General features: G+C 43.2%; 1 protein-coding gene across 6 annotated transcripts in view; it reads right to left on the reverse strand.

Annotated features, from left to right (window-relative positions):
- The window catches only part of POU2F1 (POU class 2 homeobox 1), a 154,788-nt gene that overhangs the window by 14,140 nt on the left and 126,743 nt on the right, over nt 1–13,905 (reverse strand). For all 6 annotated transcript variants that reach the window (XM_090059137.1, XM_090059101.1, XM_090059128.1 and 3 more), the window contains 6 exons: nt 12,957–13,098; nt 10,279–10,424; nt 8,002–8,181; nt 3,670–3,775; nt 1,874–2,219; nt 945–1,033 (listed from right to left, as the gene is read on the reverse strand). In XM_090059137.1, coding sequence (XP_089915263.1) covers nt 945–1,033; nt 1,874–2,219; nt 3,670–3,775; nt 8,002–8,181; nt 10,279–10,424; nt 12,957–13,098 — 1,009 coding nt within the window. The remainder of the gene's footprint in view (nt 1–944; nt 1,034–1,873; nt 2,220–3,669; nt 3,776–8,001; nt 8,182–10,278; nt 10,425–12,956; nt 13,099–13,905) is intronic.

The raw sequence follows: 13,905 nt of genomic DNA on the forward strand, positions 1-13,905 counted from the left end.
ATATATAAAGTTCCTACCTATGAATAAAATGTAAAAGGTGCGTCTCTGGGTGATTTTTACATTAAAAAAATATAGACTGTAGGCTCTTTCATCTGAATTTACTCAGTATTTCCCATCTAAATATACCTCAAAAAGCATACGTTTACAGTGAGTTATTTTTCACCAATTAAATACTGCTGACCTCCTGTTCAAACTGCCCTCCACCGAGTTGTCATCTCAAAATAGAAGACCGCATTTATGATGAAAAAGTTCCTTAGGACCAATGTCTAGTAAGATTCTGCAGGCTATGGCTGCAGTGCACCTGATCTAAAAATCAACTAAAATCAAAGTGAGTCGTTCTAACCATTTCAACCATTTTGGCTGACGACCCTAATGGGAACCCACACTCCCATTTTACTGGCCAGGGAAGACATACAACTCAAGGGACACAGCAGTGGAAAGGACAGAACGTGCATGTACATGGAGCCATTACAAGGCAACACTGTTTTAAGCACGGCTTTTTAATTCCGAATGTGTTGACAACAGTTACTCTATGTGCCCATTTTTAAAGTCTTAACATTGGATCTTTGCACTGAGGTGGTCTGCTCTTTGAAATGCCCTGCAACAGGTCTTAAACAATACCATTTTCAAGCTTCTGACAAAAAGCAGCTGTAGAAAAGCAGATATCTAAATGTGTTATGACAGATGATATACCTTCATGCCCACCAACTCCCCTTCTAAATCCCTAAGAGGCTACATACTGTTCTAACTGCACTTCCAAATCATCTCTTACCATTTATAACTGAGGCACAGAACAAATCACAGAGTGTACAGATCTACTCTGTAAAGTCTGAATGCTGACTTTTGGTGTGGAGGAATAAGAGCTCTGTCTCTCTCTGTTAGCAAAATACACAGACAACCCAGCTTTTTTAACTCAGAAATGCATCCACAAAAATGTTACTGACCTTGAATAGTTGCCAGTGTGCTGTTGCTCATCAGAGCTGGGCTGAGAGCACCGCCTAATGTCCCTGGATTGAGACTGAGTAAGGCACCTCTGCAATATTGAGACAATAGGAGAGGAGACAAAGACATGGGGAGGAACTATTAATTTCAGGTAAGACTAGTCCATTCTTCAGACATACACCACCATATAAAGAAAAAGGGGAAGGTAAGAGAGCAGAATTCAGGAGTCTCATTTTATAACTTTTCCTGTAATATCAGAATTTCTCAGAGAAAAACGCAGCCTTGAATAGATCCTTCATAGTTGCCTTTCAACACTGTGTTTAACAAGAGGCTTAAAAATACAGGCATCCCAACTGCCCAAGTTAGTGCACTGCTGGTGCAAGTTAGGCTCAAAGTGACTACAACTCTTTTACAAAATAATCATCACCACCACCACCTCACTACTTAATTTCATTTTGATCTGAACATCCTGAAGGAACTGTAAAGCAACTCTTACAGTACTATTTTTTAATCCAAATGCCTCGACAGAATGGTTTCCGATAAAAATTCAGGTGCCCTCCATATCAACCTGAGTCCCAACAAGAAAAAACAAATGCAGAAGAGTGAGGGGGATTTATTCTATTTGGCTACAGTTAACAGTACAGTAGGTGCTATGATTTAGTCATGTATGATGACTCAGAGCTCTCCCTGGTTTTATGCTCAGCTCTGCCACTGGCTTTCTAAGTCATTTAATCTTCTTGGACCTCAACATCCTCATCTTTAAAATGGGATAATTTCTATTTACTACACTGGAGTGCTGCAAGGCTTAATGCATTAGCTTTTTGTAGAAATACTGTGAGTGTCTTAGATGCTACAAGTACTACGCATTCTATTACGAAATGGGGATTCCTATTTTTATTGGTCTTACAAGTGCACAACAGACCATCCTTACCCAGCTGCAAACTGTGAGGGTGCCATCAAGCCTGGATTTAGTCCCGCTGCAGCAGCCATGGCAGCGAGACTCGCATTTGCGGGCAACTGTGCAGCTCCTTGTAATGCGGCTGCTGCCGCTGTTTGCAACCCTGATGCCGTCACCATCACCTGGCTGGTCCCAAGAGGGGAGGACAAGGGAGCAGAGGTTGTCTGTGTTGTGCTGGTCTCACTGGCACTAGATGCCTCTGAAGTGGAGGCTGAGGCAGAAGGGGAAGGACTCAGAGAGGGTGATGTCACAGCTGAGGAAGCCGGAGGTGCTGTAGAAATTACGGTTGCCGTGTTGTTGGAGGTGGTTTCTGTTGTGCCTGGAAAGCACATTCTAGTTAGAGGAGTAGAAAGCAGACACACACCTGAGCAAAAGTCTCTAGCACTTGGACTGGACAGTGGAGGTAAGATTAAGTGGAACAAATGTAAGTCGCTGTGGGACTGAAGAGCACAGTACCATATTTACTCAAGTCCAAGACAACCTTCCCTCACCCCCCATTTAATAAAGAGAAAAAAAAATCCCTTTGTCTTGGATTAGAGTACAAGGTGATTGTGGGAACAACAGGTGCCTGCTATGGCTGTGGCTCCAGCCCTGATCCAGGATCAGACCCCCAGCTATTGCCTACCCCCAGCTGCCTATGCAATGCCCCCCCGCAACCTGAGGGGGTGGGGAAGGCAGAGAGTAGCAAGTGCCAGGATGTGCAGGCATGGGGGGAAGGCAGCAGAGGAAGCAAGTTGGTGGGGGGAGGGGAAGCTTAGGTGGCAGGGGTCAAGTTACATGGGGGAACAAAGGGTAGGGGTTAAGCTGCTCAACTCCCCCACTATCTGTCCTCATGCCATGCTCCCCCCCCACTGTTTTCCCCACTGCAGCAGGGCTGAGGGTGGGGAACAACTTTAAGACAGTCCTCTAATAATTAGTTTAGGTTCCAGACATAGAAAATTATAACAAATATATCATTTTTCCATGTACAGAATCTAATTATTTGGGGGTTGTCTTAAATTCAGTCATCTTGGGTTGGGTAAATATGGTAAGTTCTAAAGAGAGATGGACTAGTGCACATGGATCTTGAACTGTAATTAGAATGGCTCTTCACGAAGAGGCTGGGTGGTACAGTAGGCTGTCAATGGAAAATAGTGCCTTTTACTTCTAAGGTACACTTTTTTACACTTGTGGTTGGCAGCAGCAGCTAAAGACGTATTGGAGAGTCACAAAGACTAAATTACTGAACACAGGCATGAAGGCAGGACCGTGCTGGGAAAGCTTGCCTTGACCTCCACTATACCATTAACCCTACTGATGTGGATGATGATGATATTGTATAACAACAAGAAAAATTACGAAGTGTCAGGTGAGAGTGGGGTCAGAGAAAGTTGATCAGTCTGTAGTCAAATCAAATCTTTGAAAAGAGAACTAAAGGGACATTTTCTGTATTGTTTTGTGGCTGTGTGTGCTTAAGCCACAAATGTACACATACACAACTTTAACTGAGCATATCTGAGACCCCAAACTCATGCTATTTGGCACGGGGTACAGAAAATCCACAAGTGAGTTCCATATGGAAGTTAAGCAACAGAATCCAACAAGTCCTAGCATCTTCCAAATGACAATACAATATTGGAGTATATGAAATCTGGTAAAATACTGTTCTCCTTAAACAATATGCTACTCGTTTGATAGGTACACGGTACTACTGGACAAAACTGTCACACAAATTGTTTAATTGCTGGCTGCTGGGAGTTTATGAGTTGCTGCTGTGGGGTGTCTCTTACCTGCGACTGACAGACTAGTTACAGCAGCGCTGGTCAGAGGGAGCACAGGGTTGACAGTCAGGGTAGTAGCTGCACTGCTTGTCACAAGGCTTGGCGTGGTTGCCACCTGGAGGTCAGAAAGGAATATAACTGCTCAGTTCTGAGCACACAACAATGTTTCAGGGTTAGTTACCAAACTAGAGTTTCTTTCTTTCCATCATCAGCTGAAGAGGGTATTAGGGGAAATACTATACAAATACATTTCTATTAAATTCTAATGCCTTGCTATTTCAACAGAAAATGTTTTGGCTTACATCACCACACCCTGACAGAGTGGGAGAGGGGGCAAGAGACTCTTTGGACCTTTGTAAAAAAGTAGAAAAGGTAGCACACAACCAGTTAAGAGCAACCATTTAAAATGATGGAACCTCAAGCAGGGCTAGGAGTGACAAACAATAACCCAAGAAGAACAATTAGATAACTTGACCATGAAGGAAACTTTAAACCTCCCCTATTCCCACACACTTGTGACCACACTTTAAAAGACCAGCTGGCCCTCTTCCACTGTACATAGGAAGCCCTTAGTGGCCCAGTAGGACACACACCGGTCCAGGTTTTACTTTAGGACAAAATGCCAAAACTCAAAGGTACTATGAGGCATTGAAGGAGGAGGGTGTCCTTTCCAGCAAGTCAGTTCTAGCAGCTCTTCAGGTGTAACTGCCTTAGCCTGCCCCAGGAGGAAGTAAGCCAGGAAGATTACATTCTCTCAGCAGCCCAGTACAGGACTGAAAAGATGTATGCCATTTCACTGAAATCTAAGCCCAGCACACAAAAGAGCGTGATAGAGCTGCAACAAGCAACTGCAGCCAGAGGCAGTCAACACACATACGATAGAGGGTCTTCTCCTCCATCTTGCGAAAGGGGCAGGCTGACAATGCTGCCAGGTCCAGATGGCAGACAAAGGTATCAGTGGCTAGGGCCCTGTGCAGCAGGTGCCAGTGGAGGTCATCAATCCTCTTCAGGATGGGCACTTGTACAGAGTGCACCAGGCTGGGCACACCTGCCTCAGCATCACTGCCACCAGGTGCTGCCTCTAGACAGTGTCAGGACAGGCGCAAGGATGTGAGCATGGTGCACCTGGACCACTCACATATCTAGTGCCTTTCAAGAGAGATTCTCAAAGCAGAAACTCCAACATACATGCTCCCCTCAGGCACTGGGAGAGGCAGAGTGGCAGACACACTACTCTCCTCACTGTCCACAGCTGGGACGATAGGCAACAACAAAGTTGCTATGTCCACAGAGATGGTCAGGAGGGCTTGCTGTGGGCTGAGGTTATCCTCCAGGGCAGCTACAGCATCATCAAGGAGGGCTGCTTTCACTTTGGCCATGGTATGAGCAGCCAGGCAGATGGAGTCCAGGCCCAGCCAGGAGCCAGGCAGACTGTACAAGGAGGTGGACAAACTTGATGGTTTGTGATGAGACCGAGTTGACCATGAAGCTTTCTGAAACTCAGCTTGGCACTCTCCAATGCAAAGTCAGGTTTTGAACCAATGGCTCCCATAGCATCTCAGGAAAAAACTAAGGTGCCTGGCTTGGGGTCTAAGGCAGAAAGAGACTTGCCAGGGCCAGGCAAGGCCACAACAGAAGGCCACGAGGGTGTCCCCACTGAGGCAATTGGGATCCAAGAGGAACAGGGCTGCAGCTGAGGCAGTGCAGAAATGAGAAGGCTAGCTGGCACCAGGGGAATAGTTCACCAGCAAAGAGCAGATGCTTAACAGCCTATAAGTGGAAAACAGACACCCCTGCTCACCAGATCAGTTAGGTGTTGACCCTCCTGGTGGTGGGCAGATAGAGGACAGCCCACTGGAGTCAGTGGTATCCATCCCAGAATAAGTCTACAAGGAGCTTCTGGAGCAGGGATGAATGTGAGCCCTGGGCAGCAAGCCTGTACCACAGGGCAGCAGCAATCAAGATGTTAATAAATTAGGACTCAGTTGTAGTAAGAGTGGCTGGGCAGGTGCCAGCACTGACACTGTAGCTACTCCTTGAACTCCTCAATGAGGCTTCCCCAGTTCTGGACTAGGTATGAAGGTAGGCTGAGGAAGACCTTCAGCACCTTTAAAATATCACAGATGCCCACCAGAAAGGTATTACTTTCAGCCCAGTTAACACAGGCTGAGGAGGTATGTTCATAGGTGCACTGACAGTCTATCAGCTTCTGGATGTTGTTCTCACTGCTCACAGAGACAGTTATATAGTTAGACTATCCAACACTTTGACTGGAGGGCTGACGATTACGGCCAATGCTGATAGGAAGGCCAGGCCTGTCAGGCAATGGTGCAATGTGTGGAGCAGTGGCTTGATGGTGAGGGTATAGCACATTCCAGAAAGAGGACTAACCTGCTGAATGCCTCTGCACACAAGGCGAAGCACTCCATTCACTTTTGGGAGGCTTGAGATATCCTGGAACAGGATGCAGATGGTAGAAGTGAAGGCAGACCCAAAACCAAAGGCTTATAGCTTGAATACCTTCCATGCACCGCTACGTATTATCCTACTCTCTTTTCCGGGTGTTTTATCATTGCATTGTTTTATGTAGCATGTTTTACCTTTTCTTGACCAAACTTCACTTTGGTGCATTTCCTTCATTTAAAGGACCTCTGAGTTTAGGGCGTTCAAATGAAACCAGCATCTTAATAAAAGCAAACTGCATATAAACTGGAAGAAGTTCAGAGAAATACCACCAAGATTAAAGGTCTGAAAGAACCAACTTACAAGAAAAGATTAAAAACAAAACACGTAGTTCAAGGATTAAAAAGTATATGTGCAACTAAGATGTGCTGTCCATTGAGCACAGAACAGTGTTGGTATGGACATACATAACATCTGAAGCATTTAAAAAAAAAATAGAGCACTAACCACAGAGAGATGCACAGCCTCCTGAATTGCTACTGCATATTCTCTTAAAGGAAGTAATAAACTCCCTTGTTTGTTACATCTGAAACATGGAGAGGGGTGGAATAGGATAGAGCAGCTTTTAAGAAATGTTCTATGAACACAAATAATTAGATTTGCAGTGTGCCTCAAAACAATGCCAGCTATTATGAGCACATCAAGTCTGTCCCATGCTCTATGCTTGTTTCCATCACAGACCCATCAAGTCAAGGTCCCATGCCTTATTTTCAAAGGCAGTCCATGGCGCAGACCTAGCATGTCTACAAGGTCAACTCAAGTTTCTCAGCATAATAGAATTTTATACCACAAAAGTCTTAATTTTTCTGGGCAGGACATGGGTTTTAGGACACTGACGGTTTTAGGTGTACTGAGGAACTATAAGCCATCATAAACCTCACCACCGCATTCCCTCAGGGCAAGAACAACTGCTACAATCTTTCCCTCTCTTCTAAAAACACATTAGGGCATCTTTTTTTCAAATGTATAACCCAAACACTAATGTGCACAATTATTTCCCTGATGAGAGGACATGAGGACATAGCCAATGCTAGTTATATTATTTAATACAATATATTAGAAGGCACTCAGAGTCCACAGTGGTGAGGGCAGAACCTATACAGTACAGCTTTAGGCTACAAAGAAACAAGATGCATTTAATTTTAGCAGTAGCAGCAATGGCAACAACTATGTCCAGAAAAAACCAGACCGTCTTTAACAACAGTAGTGGAGAGATAGAAGAAACTTGATGTGTGCATTTTGTTTCCCATGTGTTCAGTAAATTTGGATGTACCTTGGGCAGACACAAGTTCTGAAAATGAGATACAAAGATTAGTTATGCTCTTTTCCCACCTTGACATAAGTCATCCCTGGCCAAAAGGGACAAAAAGTAGTAGAGCTATATTTGGATGACAGTCTGCAAACTACTGCCTAAGAGCAGATAGAATCTACTATTGATGAAAAGCAGTGATGTGGCTGAACAAGATGGATGGGGTGGGAATAAGTTAACATGTTTCCCTTATAGAAAGGGCTTGGGTGAGTCAGCCAATCTGGAAATAAAACAGAAACATAAATTTTGATCCCTTAGCTTCTGTTTAAAGTAGCGATAAAAAATGTAGTTGCCTTACATATTTAGCCGGCTATTAATTATTGCCAAATTAAATCAGGGGTTCAGGTTAAGCATTTAGGGTATTAGAATGGGTGGATTTGCCACCTTTATCTTTTTCAGCATATAAATATGGCATTTAAAATCCCATGCAAGAACACTGAGTAAACCTGTGCCTCTAAATGTTTTGCACAAAGTAGGTGAGATGTATGCAATTCCCACTGTTGCTATGAAGTGAGGATTAAGTAGCCTCTTCCCCTTATGACATGCCTCTTCAGCTTCTTGATCCTTACCAGTGAGGTTGGGCAAGGGAAAATTGCTTTGATGGGTGAGCTGCTGGTTCCACCACTACTGGGTGGGTTGATCCTTTTCTCCTTCTGGCGTCGGTTACAGAACCAAACGCGGATCACCTCCTTCTCCATATTTAGCTGGTCAGCTATCATGGTGATCTCCTCCGAGGTAGGCTTTTGGTTCTGAAAAATAGAAACAGTATTTGAAAAGTGTGGAAATGACACTCTGGTATGTGCATTACAAGTCCTCCAGCAGCTTTGTAAGCTAAAGAACAGGAGGAAGAGATAAGCTGACCCCAAGCCATATGTTTTCTGATTTATCAAAGCAGATGTTGTGAGGGATGAATTAAGCAGGAACAGGATTCAGATACACCTTTTTTATGGCCTTTATAGACCCCATCCATGGTCCTGGCATCTCAGATGGACGGGATGCCTCCTGTGTGGCATCCTCAACTCTTGAGGTTTCTTTCAAATGAAGTAGACCTTTTTTTCTTCGTGGCTGCCAGTAGCCAAGTGAGTCACCTTTACAGTTCTCTCCAGGTACACCCCAGTACTCTTTCTTCTAAGCATCTCTGTTACTCTTTTGCATTGCAGGGACCTGGATTATGATTCATCTTGCACACCAGACTGCAGCAAAGTACCTTACAAAAGCTATATGAAGTGAATGAATCCTGAACAGGGATGATGTTTAGATATTTTCTCCCTTCCTATGTGCAGAGACATGTCTCCCCTCCCCCATTTTTTCTTCCTTTTTGCAGTACACAATATTAGGCCCTACCCCGTTGCCTGATATATTTGAATTAGGAAGTAATGAGAACCAACAAATGGATGAGTTGGCAGGAACCAACAAAATGACACTTTTTAATGTATTAAAATTAGGTGAATTCTTGGTAAAAATATTTGTTATTCCACCTTCACCTGTAAAGACATTTTACTAAGCAGATTGAAAGATTGCTTACTTTAGCTTTGAATTTAAGCTTCTGTATGGCTTTTATGAGGTTATGTTGAAATAATGCTTACTGACTGTTCTGCAATATACTTTTTCACAATTTATCAGATTTTCCTCACCATCTACAGTGAAAACACATGAATATTAATGCACTTGTGCATACACAAGCACACAAACGCACATGCACACAGACCACGGAACTGCAGATTTCAGCACTTGCATTCAGAGTTATGGCTGAATGATGGTACTTTGAACTTACAGTCTGCTTTTCAGATGTGAATCAGCTGACATTACAAACATCATGCCTCACATCGTGTCTGTGAAACATACAAGTGGACTTTCCTGACTGTATGAGAAGTTATGCAACTTAGTTAATGTTAATGACTTACAGTAAGTCATGTAATGGACTCACTTGTGACATATTCAAGCAGTAGAATATAATTCAAAACAGCTAGGAGAGCCCTGACTTTTATTTTATTCAGTGTATGTGGTTTTGGCATATTGTTTCAGCCATCTTAAGGCGATGTCATCACCAGTGTGAAGAGCTTGAAGGCCACCAGGTTATACTGTGAATGGACATAAGTCAACAATGCGGGACATAATTTGAACTTGTCCACAAGGGTGTTTACTTTCATTGCGAAGGCCGCACTGGTATAGATCTGAGGCAGTGACCCTGTCTAGTTCAAAAAAGCATTGAGAAGTGCCCAATAATGGTGTGGCCAGTTAAATCTTAGTTGATTGACTGTCAGGTCAGAAATGATGTGGTGACTGATTGGTGTTTATGCTGACCATTCTTTGTGCCACTAAGCAAGGAAAAGTCAGAGGCCTTTGAAAGGATCAACCATATTGGATGTCTTGAGAGAAGCCAAGCTACTGGTAGGTGAAATATGTTTCTCGTGATCATGACTCACATTAAATGACACAGACTAGCAATATACTACATTTTAATATGAGGGAATTTCAGAGAATAATAGCAATTTTGAAATAAAACAATTTTGTATGCTATGATCATTTACTGGACCATACCATTTTTTCTACATAGTCATAGATGATGAGTCTGTTCAACAATGTCACCATCAGCATTCCCTGCTGCTGTGCAGTTTCCCACTCGCTGAACACACAATGGTTTTATTTCAGAATTGCCATTACTTTCTAGAACACCCTCATATGTTTAAGATGCATCATAAATATACTACACTGATTATATTTCCATCTCCCTTGATGGACATTTTCCAGTGTCCTAAAAGGAGAATTCTTTCCTCTCAAGAGGCACGCTTTTGGGCAAAGCCATTATTTCCACATGGACCAGGCACAACAACAGGCTCACCAACCTCCAGGAAACTCTTCTCTAAGGCCACACGTATGTTGGTCTCTATGCTGGTGCGTTTCTTCCTCCTACGGTTCAAGCCCTCGATTCCCAGCCCTGGGGAATTCAGGGCACTTGGGGTGGAAAGAGCTGAATCAGATGAGAGGTTTTCTGAAAGAGAAGAGAGCATGAAGCAGCAGGAAATTATGCTATTTCAATACACTGAAATCTAATGGAAGCATCCTGCATATATAATGACTTGTGTGAGAGAAGGCAAAAGGCACCCGGTATTTGTTACAGGCCTAGCAGTGCTCCTTCACAACACAAGCATTCAACTTTGAGATGACAATTATACCTAAAACAGACATGCTTTGTGCAGGGCCTGTTGTCTTCTATGCCCTGCACTTCACAACTACATTAGTTTATTACATCTCTATAAAACATCTTTCATTCCCACCCTTCTCCCTATTTTATTCTGACACATGGTTGGAAACATCACCAAATTGTCTCACATACCCACAAGCCCCCAGTAAACCTTGCACTGTCTTGGAAAGGCAGAATGAAGAAGAAAACGAAGACTTTTTCCCCCCAGAGTCATGGCTGAATGCTGGTCACATGGAGCAAGTTCAGAATCCATTTGCCAGTGTCACTTGCCCACCCTTTGCTGCCCAGTCAAAAAGTAGACATTTGACCCTGTTACAATCACTGCCAAACTGGTAGTAGCTTATGGATGAACAGCCAAAAGCTGCTGCCAATTCAGCAGCAGCCTTGGCAGGTTTACATTTCTAGCTTTCAGCTGAGCAGCAAGGGGAGGGCAAATTAACCCAGGAAATGGACTCCGCTCCTGTTCCAGGCAGCCAGAGGGGAGCACAGCTTCTACAAGTCATTCCAGCATCCCCATGCCTCCATTCCAGCACAGAAATCAAATTTTCTCACTTAAGAAGGGCACCCTAATTTTGGAGAATTAATGTTTGGGGAAAAGATGTATTTGTATGTGAGTAAATATAGTAACTGAGGCACAAGGCAAAAAATCATTTTCACCAGTGATTCTTTTTAAACAATCTCCAGACAGCCTTGTTCTGTGAGCTATGACACTTGTGCTACTGTCTAAGCCCACCAGCACAGAACTGCCTTCCCCTGCTCCCCTCTCTAAGGGAAGGAAGAAGTTTGTAGTTAGTTTCAGTAGTTCATCCATTCTACTCCCCCAGGTCTTAGCCGACATCTTTACTAGGCTGCCTACTGGCTGCAAGGTGGTATTTACCTCCCTGATTCTCTTCTACATGGCTCTGTAAGATACTAAGGAAAGATACAGAAACTGAGTTGATTCCCCCTTGTGGAATAAGGCAGAGAACAAAGGGAAGCTGCAACTGGCCATATTAGGACAGGGCGACTGCAAGCGTCATGCTCCTGGATGCAACAGAAACTTGAATTTCAGCTGCAGAATCCTGGAGTTTACAGGGCCCTGGGTGAGATGAATGGGCGAGGCAGATCACACTGCTCAGTGCTTCTGTTCTAGTTTCTTTGCAGATTCAAATGGGCATATATATTCAGTCTGTATTTTCAAAGTTATTTTTGCATTTATAAGGGACAGAAATTTATTTATTTTAAATGAAAGTTGAGATGCTGGTGGACACATCTATAGCACTTAATAAATTCTATGACAAATTCTATGATCACAGAATAGATGAGATGTCGCTAATAATGTTTCTCTGTGTAGGTGTGCCTACTTAGGTTTCAATCCAATTCCAGCTGAAGTCAGTGGAAGCCTTTTCATGGCCTATAATGGGAGGCATATCACACACCAACAAGTTCACCAAAAACCCAGAAGTGTCATGTCCCCAGGCCAGTCAGTAAGTTTCTGTTGATATTTCATGTTGGCAGACAAATGCAAAGCCCTAAAGAACTCAATGGAACTTCCCTGTTTGGATATTATGAAATAATATTTCATCGGCACAGTTAATCAATTTTAAAATTTCAGGGGACAAACTGGACATCAACATGTAGAATCTTATTGCTTCGGTGAAAATCAAAAAAACAGAAGGTAAAAAATGAGGGAAATCACGGAATCCCTGACATCTGGATAGAAGATCGATCAGATTCTGCTAGACTTGTGTCTACCTGAAGATCAACTAACTGTTGGATCAACACCCGTAATACTCTTAACCCATCTGAACTCTATTCATTGACCTTAACAGAGGTTGAAAGGTTGATACCATAAACGGTTTATCTCCCAGTAAAGAATAATAAACAGGCAGAAGAAAAGGGGCATGAAGAGCCCTGGGCATGGGTGAGAATATACAGAGGCGCAGCTTGATGGAGGGAATGACTGTGGGGAGTTCCTAAAACAGGGTGAGATGGGAGGAAACCCAGTGGACAAGCAAGGGGGCTGACAGGACATGTGTGTATGCAAGGTGCAACATTGTGTGCAACAAAGACTGCTGACTGAAGTAACAGCACATTACACCGCTATGAACTACAAGACCTAGACAGTTTAGAATTCATATGCATATATGTACACTAAAAAGCATGGCATATACTTTTCCCTCACTCCATCCAACGACTCCGACTGTACAGCCCATATGAGTGCTTCAGAGGCTTTTTATTAACAAGCCTTGTAAGGCTGAAACCAAACAGATCAGTAAAGTATTTTTTACAATCCCACTGGGTTTGTGGCAGGATTGTGAGATCTGTTGACTTGCTCACCTGCATCATTAAGCCACTTTTCCAGAAGTGGCTTTAACTTGCACATGTTCTTAAAGCTGAGGTTCAAGGCTTCAAAGCGAGAGATGGTAGTTTGGCTGAAGTCATTTCCATAGAGTTTGCCCATAGCGAGCCCAACATCACCCTGCACAGAGAGAAAGAAAAAAGTACTCATTAACATAAGATTCTTTGCTACAGAAGCCCCTGCTGTTCCCCACACAGCTCCAGCCGACAGACATGCAGGCGTTTGTGTGCTTTCATTGTAATCCCATTGCACACTAGGAATTCAGGTGTATAGAAATTTGCTCACTGCTAAGAGGACTTGTGAGAAAGTAGATAATCATGAATGAATGCAATTCTTGCCTATCCTCAACTTCCTAAGTTTCAAAGAGGTACCAGGAGTTTTGCTTTGGTCTCAACAGTAAAATCACCGGGCACCACATCCTACTTAGTATTAAATCATAAGAGTGTTTCCTCTAGTAAAAGATACAGCCAGGGATCTCTTGCAAACTGAGGTGAACACATACCAACTTAGCATCAAGGAAGAAAAGTTCTCAGTTGTCTTGTTTGAATTCACTGAGCTGTTAGCCCCTGGTCACTAGTCAAACTTCCAAAAACTGTGAAAGGACTGGCTATGTTCCACCACCATATTTCAAGGACATTATAAAAGGTGCTCATTTGAGTTTCTACTAAACTTTATCTTGCAGCGTTCACATCAAACATCTCCATCTAATCTCTATTTTAGAAGCGAGAAAAAAGTTGAACTACTCCCAATAATAACTATCGTGGGGTTTCCAACACCATCACACATCTGTCAAAGGGAAATCAGGAAGCTTATAGCCAAAGCCTGACAACTGCTGCCATTACTACATATGGCATTATTACCTCTCCAAACTCATTTTTGGCTCCATCTCAACCATTCTGCTGGCACTTGCATTTATACATATGGATC

The sequence above is a fragment of the Crocodylus siamensis genome, chromosome 1 (assembly GCF_052110815.1).
Source record: "Crocodylus siamensis isolate JL-2025a chromosome 1, ASM5211081v1, whole genome shotgun sequence".
In the NCBI taxonomy this organism is placed as follows: domain Eukaryota; kingdom Metazoa; phylum Chordata; order Crocodylia; family Crocodylidae; genus Crocodylus; species Crocodylus siamensis.